This window comes from Oncorhynchus keta, chromosome 18 (genome assembly GCF_023373465.1).
Source record: "Oncorhynchus keta strain PuntledgeMale-10-30-2019 chromosome 18, Oket_V2, whole genome shotgun sequence".
Classification (NCBI taxonomy): domain Eukaryota; kingdom Metazoa; phylum Chordata; class Actinopteri; order Salmoniformes; family Salmonidae; genus Oncorhynchus; species Oncorhynchus keta.
The window spans coordinates 23,697,232-23,724,008 of record NC_068438.1 but is presented as its reverse complement, the minus strand read 5'-3'; the positions used below and the strand labels follow the sequence as shown (position 1 = coordinate 23,724,008).

At 42.8% G+C, this 26,777-nt stretch overlaps 1 protein-coding gene across 3 annotated transcripts in view; it reads left to right on the top strand.

The window, feature by feature from the left end:
• The window catches only part of igsf9ba (immunoglobulin superfamily, member 9Ba), a 104,378-nt gene that overhangs the window by 38,549 nt on the left and 39,052 nt on the right, over positions 1 to 26,777 (top strand). For all 3 annotated transcript variants that reach the window (XM_052467651.1, XM_052467650.1, XM_052467652.1), the window contains exons 4-7: positions 12,139 to 12,290; positions 20,873 to 20,990; positions 23,630 to 23,774; positions 25,361 to 25,506. In XM_052467651.1, coding sequence (XP_052323611.1) covers positions 12,139 to 12,290; positions 20,873 to 20,990; positions 23,630 to 23,774; positions 25,361 to 25,506 — 561 coding nt within the window. The remainder of the gene's footprint in view (positions 1 to 12,138; positions 12,291 to 20,872; positions 20,991 to 23,629; positions 23,775 to 25,360; positions 25,507 to 26,777) is intronic.

Sequence of the window (26,777 nt, the reverse complement as noted above, 5' to 3'; positions counted from 1 at the left end):
ATAAATGCCACCTCCTGTTTGCCACCTACTTAGTGTAAATTAATGTTAGGTCTTCTAAACCACATTATAGATGTGAATCAAAGATGTAGAACTGTTCATAGAAAATAATCTACACCACATTCCACAATATGGTTACCCATAAAGCACACTTGCATTGTAAATCACTACAAAAACCAGAACTGGTTGCTTAATGTGCTGAAATTAATATACTGTAGTAACATTACAGAATGACAATACCCAAATAAGTAATTGAGAGAATGCATACAACAGCTGTTAAAGAGATCGAACGGGATCTTAAGCACATTCGTAACATGTCATACGATCCAGCAGGACGTAACATGTCATACGATCCAGCAGGACGTAACATATCATACGATCCAGCAGGACGTAACATATCATACGATCCAGCAGGACGTAACATATCATACGATCCAGCAGGATGTAACATATCATACGATCCAGCAGTACGTAACATGTCATACGATCCAGCAGGACGTAACATATAATACGATCCAGCAGTATGTAACATATCATACGATCCAACAGGATGTAACATATCATACGATCCAGCAGGACGTAACATATCATACACTCCAGCAGGATGTAACATATCATACGATCCAGCAGTACGTAACATATCATACGATCCAGCAGGACGTAACATATCATACGATCCAGCAGGATGTAACATATCATACGATCCAGCAGTACGTAACATATCATACACTCCAGCAGGATGTAACATATCATACGATCCAGCAGGACGTAACATATCATACACTCCAGCAGGATGTAACATATCATACGATCCAGCAGTACGTAACATATCATACGATCCAGCAGGATGTAACATATCATACGATCCAGCAGGACGTAACATATCATACGATCCAGCAGTACGTAACATATCATACGATCCAGCAGGATGTAACATATCATACGATCCAGCAGGACGTAACATATCATACGATCCAGCAGTACGTAACATATCATACACTCCAGCAGGATGTAACATATCATACGATCCAGCAGGACGTAACATATCATACGATCCAGCAGGATGTAACATATCATACGATCCAGCAGGACGTAACATATCATACGATCCAGCAGGACGTAACATATCATACGATCCAGCAGGACGTAACATATCATACGATCTAGCAGGACGTAACATATCATACGGTCCAGCAGGACGTAACATATCATACGATCCAGCAGGACGTAACATATCATACGGTCCAGCAGGACGTACCATATCATACGATCCAGCAGGACGTAACATATCATACGATCCAGCAGGACGTAACATATCATACGATCCAGCAGGACGTAACATATCATACGATCCAGCAGGACGTAACATATCATACACTCCAGCAGGACGTAACATATCATACACTCCAGCAGGATGTAACATATCATACGATCCAGCAGGACGTAACATATCATACGATCCAGCAGGATGTAACATATCATACGATCCAGCAGGACGTAACATATCATACGATCCAGCAGGACGTAACATATCATACGATCCAGCAGGACGTAACATATCATACGATCCAGCAGGACGTAACATATCATACACTCCAGCAGGATGTAACATATCATACGATCCAGCAGGACGTAACATATCATACACTCCAGCAGGACGTAACATATCATACACTCCAGCAGGATGTAACATATCATACACTCCAGCAGGACGTAACATATCATACACTCCAGCAGGATGTAACATATCATACGATCCAGCAGGACGTAACATATCATACGAAATTGAAAATGGAAATGGATGATGTTGTGCCCAGTTGTTCACAATTTTAGGGGATCCGTTTTGGGACGTGAGCGCTACTTTCAAAATTACTGGTTGAAAGTTCCTTAATGGTAGTCTCTGGTAGCCTCTATACAGGAGTACTGTGCAGTGAGGGGCCAAGATGGAGAGGCAGATCTCTAGATATGCTAATTTGTGTGTTTGTTTACTCCAACACCAGGTGTGTGTTCAATTAGAAGTGAAGACAAGACTCCCATCGGCTAGCCATGACCCATTTTGGTAGAGAGAGTGTGATCATCTCTTCAGCTAAATTCAGTTAAGTTTTATTGTCACATGCAGAAGTACAGTGAAATGCTTAACTTAAGAGCTCTACCCAACAGTGCAGTAATCAATGTCTAAAATAATATAGCTAATAAAAAAATTAAAAATAGAATATACACTATCGTTCAAAAGTTTGGGGTCACTTAGAAATGTCCTTGTTTTTGAAAGAAAAGTAAAACATTTTGTCCATTAAAATAACATAAAATTGATCAGAAATACAGTGAAGACATTGTCAATGTTTTAAATAACTATTGTAGCTGGAAATGGCAGATTTTTAATGGAATATCTACATAGGCGTACAGAGGCCCATTATCAGCAACCATCACTCCTGTGTTCCAATGGCACTTTGTGTTAGCTAATCCAAATGTATCATTTTAAAAGGCTAATTGATCATTAGAAAACCCTTTTGCTTCTTTAGACTAGTTGAGTATCTGGCGCATCAGCATTTGTGGGTTCGATTACAGACTCAAAATGGCCAGAAACAAAGATCTTTCTTCTGAAACTCGTCAAATGTTTCGGGTAGCCTTCCACAAGCTTCCCACAATAAGTTGGGTGACTTTTGGCCCATTCCTCCTGACAGAGCTGGTGTAACTGAGTCAGGTTTGTTGGCCTCCTTGCTCGCACACACTTTTTCAGTTCTATGGGATTGAGGTCAGCTTTGTGATGGCCACTCCAATACCTTGACTTTGCTGTCCTTAAGCCAATTTGCCACAACTTTGGAAGTATGCTTGGTGTCATTGTCCATTTGGAAGACCCATTTGCGACCAAACTTTAACTGACTGATGTCTTGAGATGTTGCTTCAATATATCCACATAATTTCCCCTCATGATGCCATCTATTTTGTGAAGTGCACCAGTCCCTGCTGTAGCAAAGCAGGCCTACAACATGATGCTGCCACCCCTGTGCTTCACGGTTGGGATAGTGTTCTTCGGCTTGCAAGCCTCCCTCTTTTTCCTCCAAACATAACGATGGTCATTATGGCCAAACAGTTCTATTTTTGTTTCATCAGACCAGAGGACATTTCTCCAGAAAGTATGGTCTTTGTCCCCATGTGCAGTTACAAACCGTTGTCTGTCTTTTTTCTGGCGGTTTTGGAGCAGTGGCTTCTTCCTTGCTGAGCGGCCTTTCAGGTTATGTCGATATAGGACTCCTTTTACTGTGGGTATAGATACTTTTGTACCTGTTTCTGGGATTGATTTGCACTTTTCGCACCAAAGTACGTTCATCTCTAGTAGACAGAACGCGTCTCCTTACTGAGCATTATGACAGCTGCGTGGTCCTATGGTGTTTATACTTGCATACTATTGTTTGTACAGATGACTGTGGTTTCTTCAGGCGTTTAGAAATTGCTCCCAAGGATGAACCAGACTTGTGGGAGTCTACATTTTTGGGGGGACTGGTTTCTTTTTATTTTCCCATGATGTCAAGCAAAGCGGCACTGAGTTGGAAGGTAGGCCTTGAAATACATCCACAGGTACACCTCCAATTAACTCAAATGATGTCAATTAGCCTATCAGAAGCTTCTAAAGCCATGACATCATTTTCTAGAATTTCCCAAGCTGTTTAAAGGCACAATCAACTTAGTGTATGTACACTTCTGACCCACTGGAATTGTGATACAGTGAATTAAAAGTGAAATAATCTGTCTGTAAACAATTGTTGGAAAAAAAATGAAAATCATGCATAAAGTAGATGTCCTAACCGACTTGCCAAAACTATAGTTTGTTACCAAGAAATTTGTGGAGTGGTTGAAAAACGAGTTTTAATGACTCCAACCTAAGTGTTTGTAAACATTTACATTTACATTTACATTTACTTCAACTGTATATACAGGGTCAGTGTCAATAACACATGTACAATGTGCAGGTGTACTGGAATATTTTGAGGTAGATATGTACATGTAGGCGGGGGATTTAGGAGAAAGTGACTGGTACCAGGTTAAATAATAATACTAATAGTAAACATTATGGCAGCAGCATAAGTGGTGGGTATGTGTGTGCGTGGTGTTGAGTGTCTTTGTGTAAGTGTTTGGGTGTTAGTGTGAGTGTGTGTGTTTGTGAGAGTGTCATTGTATGCGTGATATGCAGATATACATGTAAACAGGGGTGAAAAGTGACTGTTAGCAGGAATATATTCCCTCCACAATCACCCAACCTCAACCCAATTGAGATTGTTTGGGATGAGTTGGACCACAGAGTGAAGGAAAAGCAGCCAACAAGTTCTCAGCATATGTGGGAACTCCTTCAAGACAGTTGGAATAGCATTCCAGGTGAAGCTGGTTGACAGAATGCCAAGAGTGTGCAAGGCAAAGGGTGGCTACTTTGAAGAATCTGAAATATAAAAAATATATTTGGACTTTTTTGGTTACTACATGATTCCTTCCATATGTGTTATTTCATAGTTTTGATGTCTTCACTATTATTCTACAATGTAGAAAATTGTAAAAATAAAACAAACCCATTGAATGGGTAGGTGTGTCCAAACCTTTGACTGGTACTGTATAAATACTTATGGTAATAACTAGTGGTAATATATACAGTGCCTTCAGAAAGTATTCCTATCCCTTGACTTATTCCACATTTTGTTGTGTTACAGCCTGAATTCAAAATTGATTACATATAGTTTCTTTCTCACCAATCTACACACAATACCCCATAAAGACAAGATCGTTACATCCGAACATCACACAAGTGGGACAGGTACAGGATGGCAACAACAACTGCCCGAGTTACACCAGGAACGCACAATTCCTCCATCAGTGCTCAGACTGTCCGCAATAGGCTGAGAGAGGATGGACTGAGGGCTTGTAGACCTGTTGTATGGCAGGTCCTCACCAGACACCACCGGCAACAATGTTGCCTATGGGCACAAACCCACCATCGCTGGACCAGACAGGACTGGCAAAAAGTGCTCTTCACTGACGAGTTGCGGTTTTGTCTCACCAGGGGTGATGGTCGGATTTGCGTTTATCGTCGAAGGAATGAGCATTACATCGAGGCCTGTACTCTGGATCGATTTTGAGGTGGAGGGTCTGTCATGGTCTTGGGCGGTGTGTCACAGCATCATTGGACTGAGCTTGTTGTCATTGCAGGCAATCTCAATGCTGTGCTTTACAGGGGAGACATCCTCCTCCCTCATGTGGTACCCTTCCTGCAGGCTCATCCTGACATGACCCTCCAGCATGACAATACCACCAGCCATACTGCTCGTTCTATGAATGATTTCCTGCAAGACAGGAATGTCAGTGTTCTGCCATGGCAAGTGAAGAGCCCAAATCTCAATCCCATTGAGCACGTCTGGGACATGTTGGATTGGAGGGTGAGGGCTAGGGCCATTCCCCCCAGAAATGTCTGGGAACTTGCAGGTGCGTTGGTGGAAGAGTGGGGTAACATCTCACAGCAAAACCTGGCAAATCTGGTGCAGTCCATGAGGAGGAGATGCACTGCAGTACTTAATGCAGCTGATGGCCACACCAGATACTGACTCTTACTTTTGATTTTGACACCCCCTTTGTTCAGGGACAAATTATTCCATTTCTGTTAGTCACATGACTGTGGAACTTGTTCAGTTTATGTCTCAGCTGTTGAATCATATGTTCTAACAAATATTAAGTTTGCTGAAAATAAACTCAGTTGACAGTGAGAGGATGTTTATTTTTTTGCTGAGTTTATGTGTGAGGCACAGAGATGAGGTAGTCATTCAGCAATGATGTTTAACATTATTATTACACACAGAGTCCATGCAACATTATGTGACTTAAGCAAATTTAAGCACATTTATGTCACGGTTCATGAATCCACTGCCTCTCTCTTTCTCTTTCTCTCTCTCTCTCTCTCTCTCTCTCTCTCTCTCTCTCTCTCTCCCGTGTTTGTGTGGGCGTGGTTCCCAATCTCGGCCTGATTGTCTGCGCCAGCTGGAACCACTTATCTTCCCTTTATATGTTCTGTAACCAGTGTTTCTTGTTGTCAGATCGTTGTTACTTCCCTGAGGTTGTGTCGTGTGTCTGTGCTCTTCTCTCGCCGCCCTTGTGTGGATTATCTGCTGTGCTCCTTCCTACCCATCCGGACACACTCCCCTGGATTCCTCAGCACGCTATCATTGGAAGATGCGCCCTAGTCCCTGGGTCGGATTCCGTCTGAGTACAGTCTGTCTGTCCTGTTGCTGTTGTAAACTGTATCCATTAAACCATCGTTGCTTGCATCTTGCATCCGCCTCTGTATTGTCACAGAACGATCTGACCATACCATGGATGCAGCGAGTTCAACGAGTCTGACCGAATTCATTTCCCGCAGTATCACGAGAATGGATCAACAAGAGGAGAACATCTCCAGCACAGATCGGGCAGTACAAGCCCTTGCGACGCAGGTATCCCAGCTGATCCAACAATTACAACATCTGAGGGGTTCCGCTGCGCCACCTACACCGGCAGTTCAACCCGCCCCGCCAGAGCCGGATTCCCAGCTAGAGCCACGGCTACCGACACCAGAGGGTTATTCAGGTGATCCTGACTATTGCAGAGCCTTTCTTACGAGATGTTCCATGCATTTCTCGTTGCAGCCACGGACCTTCAACCGTGAACAGTCTAAGGTAGCATTCATACTCACACTGCTATCAGGCAAAGCGGCTCTTTGGGGAACGGCGGTGTGGGCGAACCAGGACCCATGCTGCACCTCTTTCCAGACACTCTCCGAGGAGATGAGAAGGGTCTTCGATCGGGCCGTGGCGGGTAGGGAGGCGGCCAGACTACTCGCTGACCTTCGCCAAGGAGACCGTTCAGTATCGGAATACTCCATCCAATTCCGCACTCTGGCCGCAGAGTGTCAGTGGAACGAGGAGGCGCAGTGGGACATGTTCCTGCATGGGCTGGAGGACCGGATCCAGAAGGAGATTTATGTTCTGGACCTTCCCAGGAGTTTAAATGGACTAGTGGAACTAGCCTTGAGGGTCGACGCTCGTCTGAGTCGTATTGGCCGCCGAGCATGCCCTAACAGACCGTATAACGACACGGAGGGCGGGCATGCCAGCGGCGGGAACACGGCCAGTTCAGCCTCCGCTCACGAACCCATGCAGCTGGGAGAGCTCGCCTCTCCCGGGAAGAGAGGGAGAGGCGGAGATCCCAAGGACTCTGTCTCTACTGTGGTAGAGCGGGCCACTTTATCCACTCCTGCCCGGTAAAAGATCAGGCCCGGTAGTAAACATGAGGCTACTATCGGGTGGTGTCACCACAGAGAAGACCTCATCATCTACTCTCCTCCCGGTAAGACTAAGATGGGCCACCCACACGCACGACACCCAAGCCTTACTGGACTCAGGAGCAGAGGGTAATTTCATGGACTTCAAGCTCGCTCACAAACTCCAGATTCCTATCACCTCACTCACGCACAAGATATCCGTCAACGCTCTCAATGGTCAAGAACTCCCCAACATTTCTCACACCACTGAACCTATCACACTCATCACTTCTGGCAATCACACTGAGACACTATCATTTCTACTCATGGACTCACCCCTTGCACCATTAGTTCTCGGCCACCCTTGGCTCACCCAACACAACCCCAGAGTTGACTGGGGTCATAACTCTATATCCATGTGGAGTAACAAGTGTCTTGAGTCCTGTTTAGTGTCTGCCTGTTCGTCTGTGTCTGATTCTGTGTTTCTAGAGGAGGCAGTGGATTTGTCTAACGTGCCCGTTGAATACCTCGACCTGAAGGAGGTGTTCAGTAAGTCCCGTGCTGCTTCTCTTCCTCCGCATCGTCCCTATGACTGTGCAATAGAATTATTGCCAGGTGAGTCTCCGCCTAAAGGCAAGTTATATTCACTCTCTGTTCCTGAGAGGGAGGCTATGGAGAGATACATCTCTGATTCTCTGGCATCTGGATTCATTCGTCCTTCTTCTTCTCCAGCGGGGCGGGGTTCTTCTTTGTGGGAAAGAAGGACGGATCTCTGCGTCCTTGCGTTGATTACCGTGGGTTGAATAACATCACAGTGAAGAATACCTATCCCTTACCGTTGATGTCCTCAGCCTTTGAAAGGTTACAAGGAGCATCCGTGTTCACTAAGTTGGATTTACGTAATGCATATCATTTGGTTCGCATAAGGGGGGACGAATGGAAGACGCGTTTAACACCCCCAGAGGGCACTTCGAATATTTGGTCATGCCTTTTGGGCTATCCAACTCCCCAGCGGTTTTCCAGGCACTCGTCAATGACGTGCTGAGAGATATGATTGATCAGTTCATATATGTTTACCTGGATGACATACTGATTTTTTCTTCTTCTCTCCAGGAACACGTTCAGCACGTCAGACGAGTGCTTCAGAGGTTGTTGGAGAATGGACTTTTTGTCAAGACGGAGAAATGCATTTTTCATGCACAATCCGTTCCATTCCTAGGTTACATCGTCTCGACTGAAGGTATCCGCATGGATCCTGACAAGGTTAAGGCTGTGGTGGATTGGCCAAGCCCAGATTCCCGTAAGGCCCTACAGAGGTTTCTGGGATTCGCCAATTTCTACCGGCGTTTCGTTCGCAACTTTAGTCAGATAGTCGCTCCTCTTACCGCCTTAACCTCCCCCAGAGTGCCGTTCAGGTGGTCCGATACAGCCGAGGCTGCATTCGCCAAACTCAAGAGCCGCTTTGTTTCGGCTCCCATCCTCATAGCTCCCGATCCCTCGCGTCAGTTCGTAGTAGAGGTGGACGCTTCAGAGGTGGGGGTAGGTGCGGTACTTTCCCAACGTTCCTCTTCTGACGACAAGATGCACCCTTGTGCGTTCCTTTCCCATCGGTTATCACCTGCGGAACGCAACTACGACATTGGCAACAGAGAGTTGTTGGCAGTGAAGTTAGCACTGGAGGAGTGGCGCCATTGGTTAGAGGGTTCGGGGTACCTTTTATAGTTTGGACCGATCACAAAAATTTGTAATATATCAGAACCGCTAAGCGACTCAACTCCAGACAGGCGCGGTGGGCACTCTTTTCGGACGTTTTGACTTCTCTCTCTCGTATCGCCCGGGTTCCAAGAATGTCAAACCCGATTCCCTTTCTCGCATTTTTGACCATTCCGAACGCCCATCCACTCCCGAGTACATCCTACCCGGGACCCTAGTGGTATCCACACTCACATGGGAGGTTGAATCGAGGGTCAAAACGGCCTTAGAAGGGGTAACGCCTCCGCCCGGTTGCCCGCCTAATCGGTTGTTTGTGCCGGAGGGGTGTCGGTCCGATGTTATTCGGTGGGGCCATTGCTCCAACGTAGCGTGTCATCCAGGAGTCAGCCGCACTAGCTTTTTGGTTAAGCAACGCTTTTGGTGGCCACTGATGGCTCGTGACATTCACAGTTTTGTCTTGGCTTGCTCGGTTTGTGCCACTGGGAAGACTTCTAATCGACCCCCAGATGGGTTACTCCAACCGCTGTCGGTCCCTTCGAGACCCTGGTCCCACATCGCGCTAGATTTTGTTACCGGCCTCCCGCCCTCCCAGGGCAAGACGGTGGTGTTGACCGTGGTGGACCGGTTCTCGAAGGCGGCTCATTTTATTCCCTTGCCTAAATTACCATCTGCCAAGGAGACAGCGGTAGCTGTCGTGGATCACGTCTTTCGCTTACATGGCCTGCCGATGGACGTAGTTTCTGACAGGGGGCCCCAATTTGTGTCCAAGTTTTGGCAAGAGTTTTGTAGGTTACTGGGAGCGAGTGTCAGCCTGTCTTCAGGGTTTCATCCCCAGAGCAACGGTCAAACGGAGAGGGCCAACCAAGATTTGGAGAGAGTGTTGCGATGTTTGGTTTCTAAGAATCCCTCTTCCTGGAGTCAACAACTCTCTATGGTTGAGTACGCTCACAATTCGTTGCCAGTGGCAGCTACGGGTCTCTCTCCGTTTGAGTGTAGTTTAGGTTACCAGCCACCTATCTTTCCCAGTACGGAGTCCGAGGTCACTGTTCCTTCCGCTCACGCTTTCATCCAGAGGTGCCGTCACGCATGGAGCAGAGCCCGTGAGACTCTTCTCCGGGTGGGGGCGCGCACCAAGGCTAAGGCCGATCGCCACCGGTCGAAGCCTCCGGTATACGTCGTTGGCCAAAGAGTGTGGCTTTCTACTAAGAACATTCCACTCCGATCCGTTTCGAACAAACTTGCCCCCAAATTTATCGGCCCGTTCAGAGTCACCAGGATCATTAGTCCGGTGGCGGTCCGGCTCAAGCTTCCTCCGGCGTATAGGAGAATTCATCCTACCTTTCATGTGTCTAAAATAAAACCTGTGTTTCAGGCACGCATTAACCCGCCGGTCCCGGTTCCCCCGCCGCCACGACTTGTTGATGGGGAACCCACCTTTTCTGTCAATTGTATTTTGGACTCTAGAAGGAGGGACGCGGATTCCAGTACCTGGTGGACTGGGAGGGTTACGGCCCGGAGGAGAGAAGTTGGGTACCTGCTAGGGACATTCTGGATCACTCCCTTATCGATGATTTCAATCAACAGGTAAATTCGCCTGGGAACGCCAAGAGGCGTTCCTAGGGGGGGGGGTATTGTCACGGTTCATGAATCCACTGCCTCTCTCTTTCTCTTTCTCTCTCTCTCTCTCTCTCTCTCTCCCCCGTGTTTGTGTGGGCGTGGTTCCCAATCTCGGCCTGATTGTCTGCGCCAGCTGGAACCACTTATCTTCCCTTTATATGTTCTGTAACCAGTGTTTCTTGTTGTCAGATCGTTGTTACTTCCCTGAGGTTGTGTCGTGTGTCTGTGCTCTTCTCTCGCCGCCCTTGTGTGGATTATCTGCTGTGCTCCTTCCTACCCATCCGGACACACTCCCCTGGATTCCTCAGCACGCTATCATTGGAAGATGCGCCCTAGTCCCTGGGTCGGATTCCGTCTGAGTACAGTCTGTCTGTCCTGTTGCTGTTGTAAACTGTATCCATTAAACCATCGTTGCTTGCATCTTGCATCCGCCTCTGTATTGTCACAATTTAAGCACATTTCTACTCCTGAATTTATTCAAGCTTTCCATACCAAGGGGGTTGAATAGTTATTGACTCAAGACATTTCATTTTTTCATTTTTTATTAATTGGCCAAAATATTGAAAAACATAATTCCACGTTGACATTATGGGATATTGTGTGTCGACCAGTGACAAAATAAATCTAAATGTTATTCAGCCTGTAACACAACAACATTTTGAACACATCTAAGGAAATGAATACTTTCAAAAGGCACTGTACATGTGAACAGGAGTAGTAGTGACAAGTAGCATGGTACAATAGATAGATACTAATAAAATAGATAGGTAATAGTAATCAATAGTCAATGAATGGCAACACAGTGGTAGGAATAAATCGAATCAATAATCATTTTAGCAGCAGCGTAGGTGTGAGGGAGAGTAGTATTTGTTAACCCTTTAACATTCTTATGGCCAGGGGATAGAAGCTGTATAGGAGTTTATTGGTCTGAGCCTTGATGCACCTGTACTGTTTGCCGGACGGGAGCAAGGAGAACAGTCCATGTCTCGGGTGGCTGGAGTCTTTGGCAATTGTTGGGGCCTTTCTCAGACACCGCCTGGCATGTACGTCATGAATAGAACAATGCTGCTGCCATTTAGAACCAGAGTTACATTGAGATATCAAGTGCAGTTGACTCATGAGACGTAGCGTAGCAGCTTGAAATAGATGATAAACCCATAAGGATATTAGTGATGCCCAGGAACAGCTGTGCAGTATGCCTTAATGATTGGTTTTATTAGTGGCTGTATTCTGTTAGATGGTTGTGATGTGATGCTCTTCACTGGGTTTATAGAGAGCAGATTAGGTTATCATTGCCTATATTGAAGAGGGAACACATTTCTTAAATTTGAGTAAATTTGAGAGATTTCTCAATGTGTATTTGATTTATAACAGTCATCCCTCATCTCTGTGTAATGGTGGTTAGAGATGAATGGACATAAAACACTTGTGATAGGCTTTTTATTTAAAGACTATGCCACATCTTGGAAACCTTCAAGAAATTAAGATATTCTCAGTGGATCGAAAATATGCTAATGGTGTTTTTTCTTTTCCCAAAGCCCCTCCCACTTTTACGACCACGCCCCCACAGTATGTGGAGGCCAAGGAGGGGGGCAGCACACTGCTGACTTGCTCCGCCCAGGGAAACCCCAAACCAATGATCAGCTGGCTGAGGGAGGGGGAGGAGCTTGCAACCAGTGGAAAATACACGGTAAGCCAAAATGGACAACAAATGTACTGTACCCTCGGGCTAGAAATACATGCCCTTTAAACCTTGAATCAGCAGTGAAATGGTCTGTGAAAGTGACTCTTTAGGTCAGTGGAAATAAACCATTCTAGCCATTTCCTCCAGGTTAATATTGGATTTGTCAATTTTCTAGGACTGCCATGACATTCTTTGATATTTAGGGAAATGAGCCTTGAAGGTATGTGGATTCCAGATAATTTAGCCTTGGAGACATTCAGATGTGACGTTGAAATCTTAGATATTATACCTGTCTTGCATGCTTAAGACCAGCCCCACCCCAGCGCTTCTGAGGATGTCACTGCTCCTGATGTTTGTTTGTTTTTGCTATGGAACAAAAGTACAGTAAGCACTGAACAGTATGGAAATATTCAGAACAACTGAACAGTATGGAAATATTCAGAACAACTGAACAGTATGGAAATATTCAGAACAACTGAACAGTATGGAAATATTCAGAACAACTGAACAGTATGGAAATATTCAGAACAACTGAACAGTATGGAAATATTCAGAACAACTGAACAGTATGGAAATATTCAGAACAACTGAACAGTATGGAAATATTCAGAACAACTGAACAGTATGGAAATATTCAGAACAACTGAACAGTATGGAAATATTCAGAACAACTGAACAGTATGGAAATATTCAGAACAACTGAACAGTATGGAAATATTCAGAACAACTGAACAGTATGGAAATATTCAGAACAACTGAACAGTATGGAAATATTCAGAACAACTGAACAGTATGGAAATATTCAGAACAACTGAACAGTATGGAAATATTCAGAACAACTGAACAGTATGGAAATATTCAGAACAACTGAACAGTATGGAAATATTCAGAACAACTGAACAGTATGGAAATATTCAGAACAACTGAACAGTATGGAAATATTCAGAACAACTGAACAGTATGGAAATATTCAGAACAACTGAACAGTATGGAAATATTCAGAACAACTGAACAGTATGGAAATATTCAGAACAGAACAACTGAACAGTATGGAAATATTCAGAACAACTGAACAGTATGGAAATATTCAGAACAACTGAACAGTATGGAAATATTCAGAACAACTGAACAGTATGGAAATATTCAGAACAACTGAACAGTATGGAAATATTCAGAACAACTGAACAGTATGGAAATATTCAGAACAACAACTGAACAGTATGGAAATATTCAGAACAACTGAACAGTATGGAAATATTCAGAACAACTGAACAGTATGGAAATATTCAGAACAACTGAACAGTATGGAAATATTCAGAACAACTGAACAGTATGGAAATATTAGAACAACTGAACAGTATGGAAATATTCAGAACAACTGAACAGTATGGAAATATTCAGAACAACTGAACAGTATGGAAATATTCAGAACAACTGAACAGTATGGAAATATTCAGAACAACTGAACAGTATGGAAATATTCAGAACAACTGAACAGTATGGAAATATTCAGAACAACTGAACAGTATGGAAATATTCAGAACAACTGAACAGTATGGAAATATTCAGAACAACTGAACAGTATGGAAATATTCAGAACAACTGAACAGTATGGAAATATTCAGAACAACTGAACAGTATGGAAATATTCAGAACAACTGAACAGTATGGAAATATTCAGAACAACTGAACAGTATGGAAATATTCAGAACAACTGAACAGTATGGAAATATTCAGAACAACTGAACAGTATGGAAATATTCAGAACAACTGAACAGTATGGAAATATTCAGAACAACTGAACAGTATGGAAATATTCAGAACAACTGAACAGTATGGAAATATTCAGAACAACTGAACAGTATGGAAATATTCAGAACAACTGAACAGTATGGAAATATTCAGAACAACTGAACAGTATGGAAATATTCAGAACAACTGAACAGTATGGAAATATTCAGAACAACTGAACAGTATGGAAATATTCAGAACAACTGAACAGTATGGAAATATTCAACTGAACAACTGAACAGTATGGAAATATTCAGAACAACTGAACAGTATGGAAATATTCAGAACAACTGAACAGTATGGAAATATTCAGAACAACTGAACAGTATGGAAATATTCAGAACAACTGAACAGTATGGAAATATTCAGAACAACTGAACAGTATGGAAATATTCAGAACAACTGAACAGTATGGAAATATTCAGAACAACTGAACAGTATGGAAATATTCAGAACAACTGAACAGTATGGAAATATTCAGAACAACTGAACAGTATGGAAATATTCAGAACAACTGAACAGTATGGAAATATTCAGAACAACTGAACAGTATGGAAATATTCAGAACAACTGAACAGAACAACTATGGAAATATTCAGAACAACTGAACAGTATGGAAATATTCAGAACAACTGAACAGTATGGAAATATTCAGAACAACTGAACAGTATGGAAATATTCAGAACAACTGAACAGTATGGAAATATTCAGAACAACTGAACAGTATGGAAATATTCAGAACAACTGAACAGTATGGAAATATTCAGAACAACTGAACAGTATGGAAATATTCAGAACAACTGAACAGTATGGAAATATTCAGAACAACTGAACAGAACAGTATGGAAATATTCAGAACAACTGAACAGTATGGAAATATTCAGAACAACTGAACAGTATGGAAATATTCAGAACAACTGAACAGTATGGAAATATTCAGAACAACTGAACAGTATGGAAAACTATTCAGAACAACTGAACAGTATGGAAATATTCAGAACAACTGAACAACTATTCAGAACAACTGAACAGTATGGAAATATTCAGAACAACTGAACAGTATGGAAATATTCAGAACAACTGAACAGTATGGAAATATTCAGAACAACTGAACAGTATGGAAATATTCAGAACAACTGAACAGTATGGAAATATTCAGAACAACTGAACAGTATGGAAATATTCAGAACAACTGAACAGTATGGAAATATTCAGAACAACTGAACAGTATGGAAATATTCAGAACAACTGAACAGTATGGAAATATTCAGAACAACTGAACAGTATGGAAATATTCAGAACAACTGAACAGTTTGGAAATATTCAGAACAACTGAACAGTATGGAAATATTCAGAACAACTGAACAGTATTCAGAACAACTGAAATATTATTCAGAACAACTGAACAGTATGGAACAACTAACAGTTCAGAACAACTGGAAATATTCAGAACAACTGAACAGTATGGAAATATTCAGAACAACTGAACAGTATGGAAATATTCAGAACAACTGAACAGTATGGAAATATTCAGAACAACTGAACAGTATGGAAATATTCAGAACAACTGAACAGTATGGAAATATTCAGAACAACTGAACAGTATGGAAATATTCAGAGAACAACTGAACAGTATGGAAATATTCAGAACAACTGAACAGTATGGAAATATTCAGAACAACTGAACAGTATGGAAATATTCAGAACAACTGAACAGTATGGAAATATTCAGAACAACTGAACAGTATGGAAATATTCAGAACAACTGAACAGTATGGAAATATTCAGAACAACTGAACAGTATGGAAATATTCAGAACAACTGAACAGTATGGAAATATTCAGAACAACTGAACAGTATGGAAATATTCAGAACAACTGAACAGTATGGAAATATTCAGAACAACTGAACAGTATGGAAATATTCAGAACAACTGAACAGTATGGAAATATTCAGAACAACTGAACAGTGAACAGTATGGAAATATTCAGAACAACTGAACAGAACAACTGAACAGTGGAAATATTCAGAACAACTGAACAGTATTCAGAACAACTGAAATATTCAGAACAACTGAACAGTATGGAAATATTCAGAACAACTGAACAGTATGGAAATATTCAGAACAACTGAACAGTATGAACAGAACAACTGAACAGTATGGAAATATTCAGAACAACTGAACAGTATGGAAATATTCAGAACAACTGAACAGTATGGAAATATTCAGAACAACTGAACAGTATGGAAATATTCAGAACAACTGAACAGTATGGAAATATTCAGAACAACTGAACAGTATGGAAATATTCAGAACAACTGAACAGTATGGAAATATTCAGAACAACTGAACAGTATGGAAATATTCAGAACAACTGAACAGTATGGAAATATTCAGAACAACTGAACAGTATGGAAATATTCAGAACAACTGAACAGTATGGAAATATTCAGAACAACTGAACAGTATGGAAATATTCAGAACAACTGAACAGTATGGAAATATTCAGAACAACTGAACAGGATGGAAATATTCAGAACAACTGAACAGTATGGAAATATTCAGAACAACTGAACAGTATGGAAATATTCAGAACAACTGAACAGTATGGAAATATTCAGAACAACTGAACGGGATGGAAATATTCAGAACAACTGAACAGTATGGAAATATTCAGAACAACTGAACAGTATGGAAATATTCAGAACAACTGAACAGTATGGAAATATTCAGAACAACTGAACAGTATGGAAATATTCAGAACAACTGAACAGTATGGAAATATTCAGAACAACTGAACAGTATGGAAATATTCAGAACAACTGAACAGTATGGAAATATTCAGAACAACTGAACAGTATGGAAATATTCAGAACAACTGAACAGGATGGAAATATTCAGAACAACTGAACAGTATGGAAATATTCAGAACAACTGAACGGGATGGAAATATTCAGAACAACTGAATGGAAATATTCAGGGATGGAAATATTCAGAACAACTGAACAGTATGGAAATATTCAGAACAACTGAACAGTATGGAAATATTCAGAACAACTGAACAGTATGGAAATATTCAGAACAACTGAACAGTAACAAACTGAACAGTTTGGAAATATTCAGAACAACTGAACAGTATGGAAATATTCAGAACAACTGAACAGTATGGAAATATTCAGAACAACTGAAATATTCAGAACAACTGAACAGAACAACTATGGAAATATTCAGAACAACTGAACAACTGGATGGAAATATTCAGAACAACTGAACAGTATGGAAATATTCAGAACAACTGAACAGTATGGAAATATTCAGAACAACTGAACAGTATGGAAATATTCAGAACAACTGAACAGTTTGAACAACTGAAATATTCAGAACAACTGAACAGTATGAACAACTGAAATATTATTCAGAACAACTGAACAGTATGGAAATATTCAGAACAACTGAACAGTTTGGAAATATTCAGAACAACTGAACAGTATGGAAATATTCAGAACAACTGAACAGTATGGAAATATTCAGAACAACTGAACAGTATGGAAATATTCAGAACAACTGAACAGTGGAAATATTCAGAACAACTGAACAGTATGGAAATATTCAGAACAACTGAACAGTGGAAATATTCAGAACAACTGAACAGTATGGAAATATTCAGAACAACTGAACAGTATGGAAATATTCAGAACAACTGAACAGTATGGAAATATTCAGAACAACTGAACATTATGGAAATATTCAGAACAACTGAACATTATGGAAATATTCAGAACAACTGAACATTATGGCTAGGCTATACAATACAAGATTTCACAGACTCCAAAACATTCTCCACACAATGTTCTTATGCCTGATACAGACAATTTGAGTTGTGAATGGATGATCATTTTGTGGAAACAGATTATTAGTCTAAAAACATGCCTTTTCCTCAATCTGGGTACTTGGGCTGTAGATATACTATACAAACTTTCACAGACTCCAAAACAATGTGTACACAATGTTATCAGTTTAGGGAAGCCTGGTGATGACAATTTACAGTCATGAAGGCTACACTCTTTTTGTGAAAATGTACTATTTGTTTTGATTAAAAACATGCATGTTCCTCTATCTGGGTACTCAGACTAAGCTGTAGATATACCGTAAAAGCTTTCACAGACGCCAAATCATTCTCTACACTATTTTGGTGGCAATACAGTAGGTTGTTATCTTAAAACGTGCATTTTCATCTATCTGCGTACTCACACTGGCTGTAGATAAGCCTATACAGCCTGTTTCATAACTCATGTTCAAGTAAGGCAGTCTATAGGTGTGGTTGTGTGTACTGGTGAAATTTTCTGCACACACCACCATCTCTCTGAGTATACGTAAGACTGCACCCAGATTGCAGATTGGCACCCAGATTGCAGATCGAGAAGCCCTTAATTGGACTGTCTGGCATGTCTGTGATTGGCCAGGAGCGTCTGTCATTCAGGCTGCGGAAGGCCTGCAGAGAGCAGGTCCCTGAGGGGAGGAAGAACAGTCTAGGCATGTCAAGCCACGACTGCACCCCCTCTCTCATTTGTCATGTTTTGCGTTCGTGTTCCAGTTCTCTTTAAGGAAGCCTGTGAACCATAGACAGACCCCTCTCTTACCCCTCGCTCATCCCTCCCTACACTCAGATGTTTCAAATGGAGTAAATCCCTGAGCTTGCTGAAGGCTTGCTGAAGGCTGCACCTAACATTTGGACTTGATATGTGATGTACAGGAAGTGACAGCTCACCTCATTCCTATGTCATTGTGTCTGTCACTGAGCTGGCCCTCTGTCTTATCCCTCTCTCACCCCTCTCTCGCTTACCCATCTCTCATCCCTCTCTCTCTCTCACCCCTCTCTCATCCCTCTCACTCACCCATCTCTCATCACTCTCTCGCTCACCCATCTCTCATCCCTCTCTCTCGCTCTCCCATCTCTCATCCCTCTCTCTCACCCCTCTCTCATCCCTCTCACCCCTCTCTCATCCCTCTCTCTCACTCTTCTCTCATCCCTCTCTCACTCCTCTCTCACCGCTCTCTCATCCCTCACTCATTCCTCTCTCACCCCTCTCTCACTCCTCTCTCACTCCTTTCATCCCTCTCTCTTACCCCTCTCAGGCTCCCACACCACAGCCTCATCAAAGGTCAGAGTGGAGGAGCCCAGGGCTTTAACATGTTTGCAATAGTAAACGATTGGAAGACTTCCTCATGCATTATTAATCCCCTCCTAATGCATCAATATTACATTACTCTTAATATGAATGTTATACAAAACATGAATATCAACAGTGAGCCAAGTGCCTCACATCTAAACCATGCTTTTTGATGCAGTCAGCATTTAGGCGCATTGGTAGTGAGGGTGGAATATGTTTATGATTTGTTTGAACGCTCAAAATGTTTTTGATTTCCATGTGGTTGGTTTGCTGTGAGAGGAAACTGGAAAAACGTTTATATTCCCAACCAAGCGATAGTCTATACATTTGAGGACTCCCCTTGTAGTAAAGAGATGGTGGTAATGTTTGCACTCCATGGATGGTGTCCTTGAGGACTTGGGAGGGAATGTCAGGAATGTGACAGTGGAGAGAAGAGGAGGAATCATGGTCATCATCTTAGCACCCCCTGTTGTTTGAGGTCCCACACATGAATCAATGTGTCCACCTCCTCCTCCACCTTCGTCTCCTCATCCTCCCCTCCCCATCTGCCTTCCCTATAGCTATAAAAACGACCTGCTGACTATTACACTGCTGCAAGTGTAGTGTAGTTTACTGTGTCATAACTGTGGCCCAGCTATGTGTGTTTGTCCTGCAATGTAGTGGGATTAAAAGGGAGTTCTACCTCAGCTGGGCTGACCCAAGGCAGGATGGACCACTGTGTGGGTGTGTCTAGTGGCTGCTAAACTCTCTTGACTGAAAGGTTTGAGAGACAGATGAATAGGTATAATCCCAAAGGTTTAACAGATTCCCTACCATTGGCTTGACTGAACAGGGCTACAGCTGTGTGTATCCTGAATGGACATAACCCAGCAACCCTACTGCATCATTTACAAGGGTATTTTTATTAGGTTGGGTTATTGTGTTCCCTCCCTGCTTATTGGTTCCTGTCAGCGTCCTCCTCGGCAGAGGGGAGAGGAAATACAGGCGCACAGTGAGACGTTTCCCAGGTTACCGCTTGGAGAGATTAGCCTCACATCACAACCAAAGTTAATTAGAGAATAAACCTCGTCCCCAGGCTTTTACGCACAGTGCATATAAGCCTGGGATATCAACCACTCAAAGTTTTCCTTAGTGGCAGTGACTATAGAATTCTATGGGTGTGACCTCCTGAGTATTTCAATATTGTCATTTATTTGTAATTTTAGCGAATCACAGGGTTGTGAGGCGTGGCTCTGTGCTTCTGGTTTACTCGTGTATGGGGGAGAGTTTGTGAGAAGGTGTTCTCCTGGAGTTTTCCTGGCTCTCTGTATTGGCTCACGAAGACCAAGTTTGATGCATTGGTCCACCAGACTCTTCGCGCATTTGGACGGAAGTATCTGGGAACAAGATTAATTAGAGAATTACATGATGATGAGTTTAGACTTTACAGTATTGGTTGAATGCTCTCTATATTAATACCTCTGTGCACAGACCTACCCACCGACTCACAGAGCGAAAAATACATTCCTACCAAAGACAGACAACCTCAAGCCTGCCTTGATTTTGTTGTGCAATTTCTCTAGGTTACACTTATAAATACCATCTCTGTTTGTTTGCTCTGTCTCTCACAAATATGTCCACCCTAGGTGCATGATGGGAGTCTGACGGTGCTGGGGATCACTCGGGACGACAGAGGGGCGTATACGTGTCGAGCCTTCAGCGACCAGGGAGAGGTACTCCACACCACCCGTCTGCTGGTCCAAGGTAACAGGGCAACGGTCACATTGTAATGTCACAGATGGGTGTAACTTCAGAGGTTGTTATGGTGATGTGAGGGAGAAATCATGACTTTTCCCTACTGAGATGCAAATTGATTACTGAGGATGAGTTTTGAGGAGAAGGTTCCTAGGACAATTGCTGGCTGAATACTGAAAGAACAGTTTGTCCTGACTGTCTGAATAATCCCTAATCTGAGAATCTTTATGCTATTTTTGCCTTACACATTCTATTAAACATCTATTACACGCCTACAGCTATGCAGTACAGTGTCTAGATTGTGTTTAAGATAGAGAAATGAAGTCCTGCCGCTATCTACTTAATAAGTATCTGTTTCCTGCCTTTGTCACAGTATGCAGGGATAGTGTTTGATTTTATCAGTGTGGTAGTATGCTTTCGTCTGTATCAGTCAATACTCTTAAGTCCTCTGGTGACCTAGTCTGTGGCTGCTGCTGGTGGTGGTGTGTGTGTGTATATCACTGTCTGTCTGAGGCATTCGTCACTGTCTGTCTCCGGTCCATTAACCAGGCTCTCTCTCGGATAGACAGACACAGACACAGATCTGGGGTCTGCTCTGCTCCGATAAATGGATCTGATACAAGCTTCCTCCACTTCCTGCCTCTGGCTCACTCAGTCTACATCAAACACACACACACACACACACTCTCTCTCTCTCTCTCTCTCTCTCTCTCTCTCTCTCTCTCTCTCTCTCTCTCACTTTCTCTCTCTCTCTCTCTCTCTCTCTCTCTCTCTCTCTCTCTCTCTCTCTCTCTCTCTCTCTCTCTCTCTCTCTCTCTCTCTCTCTCTCTCCCTATCTCTCTATCTATCTATCAAAACAAGCACTGGATGAGTTAACAGGCTGTATATTACAGCCGATGGAGCAGGTTGGTTTTACGGTAGGCTTGTTACGTTTGATGGTGAGATAAAGATGTGTCAATTTCAGTCAATGTGCAAGTGTCTAAAAGGAATATGGGCAAGAAGTGCTTGGTTACATCTTGGATTTACTCTAATGACCCCTCTAAACACACACACTGCATGCACATGCCTGATAATACAAGGTGAGGGGAAAGTTTTGAATGAGGGTCTGACTGAAACATCCTCAAAAAACTCATATGTGTCTTAGGTGGTTTCAATAAATACAAATCCAGAGTGAATTGGAATACATCTGAGATATCATGATACATATCAGTTTTGTACACCAGCAATATTGCAGCCTGTTTTTTCACTACGGAGTATTCATCCATTAAGATCTGTTGAAATGTGCCAGTGAAGTTGTCTAAAGCTCTCTGAGCAATTACAAGTAGCCATCGGAGGAGTCGTGATTCTCACTCAAATATCTGTTTTTATTTGTTCTGTGACATAACCACTCTTTCAGTAGTCCCTCCTGGTGTATAAAAGCCATTCAGTGTGTATTTAGGAAATAACCAGGAGGCTTGTAGCTGGGCCCACTTATAAAAGACAGCTTACGTTTCACTGTCTGTAATATAGTACAGAGAGATAGAGAGCAGAGCAGCAACCTCAGGGCACTGAGTGTTCATGCTGTGGAGGCATCTGCAAGTCTGGCAACCAAGTCTGTGGCTCAAGTTACAATATGCCTGCTTACTGTATCTCATAGACTACTAGAGAGAAGCCTGTGCCAGGGGTCTACTGTACCTACATACCAATAAACAGACGCTGTGTGAATGGGTCATAAGATAAGCATTTGAGTATCCATATCTACACTGAACAAAAATATGAACGCAACATGTAAAGTGTTGGTCCCATGTTTCATGAACTGAAATAAAAGATCCCAGAAATGTTCCATCGAACAAAAAACATATTTCTCAAAAATGTTGTGCACAAATTTGTTTACATCCCTGTTAGTGAGAATTTGTCCTTTGCCAAGATAATCCATCCACCTGACAGGTGTGGCATATCAAGAAGTTGATTAAACAACATGATCATTACACAGGTGCACCTTGTGCCGGGGACAATAAAAGGCCACTATAAAGTGTGCCGTTTTGTCACACAACACAATGCCACCGATGTCTCTAGTTTTGAGGGAGCGTACAATTGCTGTGCTGACTGCAAGAATGTCCAACAGAGCAGTTGCCAGAGAATTTAATGTTATTTTCAAATCAAATCAAATCAAATTTTATTTATCTACCATAAGCCGCCTCCAATGTCATTTTAGATAATTTGTCAGTACTGTACGTCCAACTGGCCTCACAACCAGAGACCACATGTAAACACGCCAGCCCAGGACCATCTGTGGGATTGTCTGAGACCAGCCACCCGGATAGCTGATGAAACTCTGGGTTTGCACAACCGAAGAATTTCTACACAAACTGTCAGAAACCATCTAAGGGAAGCTCATCTCATCTCCTCGTCCTCACCAGGGTCTTTACCTGACTGCAGTTCGGCATCGTAACCGACTTCAGTGGGCAAATACTCACCTTCGATGGCTACTGGCACGATGGAGAAGTGTGCTCTTCACAGATGAATATCGGTTTCAATTGTACCGATTGACTGATTTCCTTATATGAATTGTAACTCAGTAAAATCTATTAAATTGTTGGATGTTGTGTTCCCATTTTTGTTCAGTCTATGTTTTGTTGTACACTAAAAGCCTTGTTTGATTCCTGCAGGGCCACCGTATATTAAGTCACCACCAGAGAACATCACTGTCAACATATCCCAGAATGCACGCTTCACCTGTCAAGCAGAGGCGTATCCTGGAAACCTGACCTACACCTGGTTTTGGGAGGAAGATAACGTCTACTTCACTAAGAAGTAAAGTTATAATCGAGATCGTGTTTCTGTTTGTCTGTGTACCTTCCCTTTGGTCTTTGAGTCTTTTCCACCCTGTGATCTTAAAGTATTGTGTACAGTGTCTTGTTGTATTTGAGTATTCCAGACCCTGTCCTGGTGTTGTGAATTTGAATGTGCGTGTGTTTTGGTGTGTGTGTGTGTGAGTGTGTATGTGTGTGCGTGCCTACATGTCTGTGTGTGTGTGTGTGTGTGTGTGTGTGTGTGTGTGTGTGTGTGTGTGTGTGTGTGTGTGTGTGTGTGTGTGTGTGTGTGTGTGTGTGTGTGTGTGTGTGTGTGTGTGTGTATGTGTGTGCGTGCCTACATGTCTGCGTGCCTGTGGGACTGCGTGTGTGTGTGTGTATGTGTGTGCGTGCCTACATGTCTGCGTGCCTGTGGGACTGTGTGTGTGTATGTGTGTGCGTGGCTACATGTCTGCGTGCCTGTGGGACTGTGTGTGTGTGCGTGTATGTGTGTGCGTGCCTACATGTCTGCGTGCCTGTGCTTGTGGGACTGTGTGTGTGCTGATGCCCTGGCCTGCTGTGGTTCGGCAGCAGTAAGAGAGGGGCTAGCAGGGGCTGTGTGGAGCACACCAGCCGGGTTAGCACACTCAGATGACAATACCACATGCCTCTTATTCTTTAGTAATGATCTGAAGCGTAGCCAGGAGCTCTGTCAGACTCGCCTCTTTAGTTTAGTGATGGAGATGTTTTAGAAAAAAACAAGTGACAGGGGGACCAAGTGTCTGTCTGGGAGAATCCACCTATCAGAGAGTCCCTTAGAAAGAGGCCCATCTAAAATTGTTTTCTGAAGGCCTGGAAAAAGACTGTGCATAATCAACCCAAGGATGAGACACTACTATCCTAGTTGGGCTGCTTACAATGTTTGGTCTATCCTGGGGACCAACAGTCTATCATAAGAGGATATTTTTGGTCTAGTCATAAGATTTATTTACTCAAATATATACAATGAATAGTTTAGATTAATTCATAGTTTAGATGAGAATATTCCCTCTGCTATTTCTTTTGCATAATGTCTTCTCAAATATTTCTAGAATGAACATGGTGTGCAGTGGGTTTGTTCTTTGTTTGAACACAGCGGCAATAGAATATCTGCCAGTGTACTCTTCATGAGGGTACTTCATTTAAAGTGGTAGTGAGAGAGAAAACACGAGGGCTGCAACGTCAGGTGATTGTGAAAATTAGGGGATGTATTTGACATACAGCAGGGGCGGCAGCGTAGCCTAGTGGTTAGAGCGTTGGACTAGTAACCGAAAGGTTTCAAGTTCAAATCCCATAGCTGACAAGGTACAAATCTGTCGTTCTGCCCCTGAACAGGCGGTTAACCCACCCTTCCTAGGCCGTCATTGAAAGTAAGGATTCGTTCTTAACTGACTTGCCTAGTAAAATTAAGGTAAAAAAAAAATATTTTGGAACCTTTTCACCCTGGATGGATTTGACCAAATGCTGCCCTCTCATGGCAGGCTTGTGTAATTGCATTAATGCAGCCCCCAGTGTGTGAGTGTGTCTATGCTATGGCATGTTCGATAACTGTCTGCTTCCTCTCGGCAGTGACCTGAAAAACCGAGTCCGCATCCTCATTGACGGAACCCTCCACATCTTCCGGGTGAAACCAGAGGATGCTGGGAAATACACCTGCAGCCCAAGCAACAGCCTTGGAACTCCACCGTCAGCATCAGCACACCTCTCTGTTCAGTGTGAGTGTTACCATGGCGACGGAGGGAGGGCTAGGGGGAGGGGCAGACGAGGCTGGCTGGCTGTACTGGAACAGGAGGAGAAACAACAGTATCACAGCCTGCATAGTGGCAGCCAGAACACTGCTGCTGTACAGTATCGTCGTTGGTGATGCAGTACTATATATATCACCCTGCTGAAACTTTTCCACCCTTGGCTGAATTTCAGATAGTCCTACTGCTCATCATCTTGGCAGGGCCTCTCTCATCACCATATTGTTAGCATTTTTTCCCGTCTACGATTCCAGTCTCTGAAGTGATGCTTATCTTTCATTGCTAGACAGTGACAGAGACTGTCTGCTAGTCTCACCCCATAGCATGCTGTTCAGTCTGTCGTTCTCCCCTTAGAGAAAGAGTCCTGGTCTTGTCAGTGTGCCGGACTGAATTGAAACGGTGACCTTTTAGTTAATCTGCTACTGTATGTGGAAGGGAAATGCCACAAGGCCAGACATTTTTTTTAATCATCAGTCTAAGCATGTTTTTTACTATGCTAATTCCCTCTGAAGTCGCTGGTCATTGATCTCTGAGAGAGAGAGAGAGAGAGAGAGTTAGAGAGAGAGAGAGAGAGTGAGAGAGAGAGAGAGAGAGAGAGAGAGAGAGAGAGAGAGAGAGAGAGAGAGAGAGAGAGAGAGAGAGAGAGAGAGAGAACTACCTTTGTGATTGGCTTCATAGGGTGACCAGAGCCTCTCGCTGAACCAGTCTTCCAGAACTGTCCTTTTTTTCTGTTATGTACTATCCAAGTTGATAGCTAAAGACAATTAGTTAGCAGCTAGCTTGGGTTGCCATAAAGTAACTTCAAGTTACTCCAGTCACCCAAGTCATAAACTGTTTTCTCTGCTACACTGCATGGCAAGCGGTACCGGAGCGCCAAGTCCAGGACCAAAAGTCTCCTTAACAGCTTTTACTCCCGAGCCATAAGACTGCTGAACAATTCATCAAATGGTCACCGGACTATTTACATTGACCCCACTCCATTTGTTTTGTACACTGCTGTTACTCACTGTGTATTATCTATGCATTGTCACTTCACCCCTACCTACAAGAACAAATAACTAACCACAACTAACCTGTACCCCTACACATTGACTCGGTACCGGTACCCCTGTATATAGCTTCGTTATTGTTATTTTATTGTGTTACTTTTTATTATTTTTTACTTTAGTTTATTTGGTAAAAATCTGTTCTTGAACTGCACTGTTGGTTAATGGCTTGTAAGTAAGCATTTCATGGTAAGG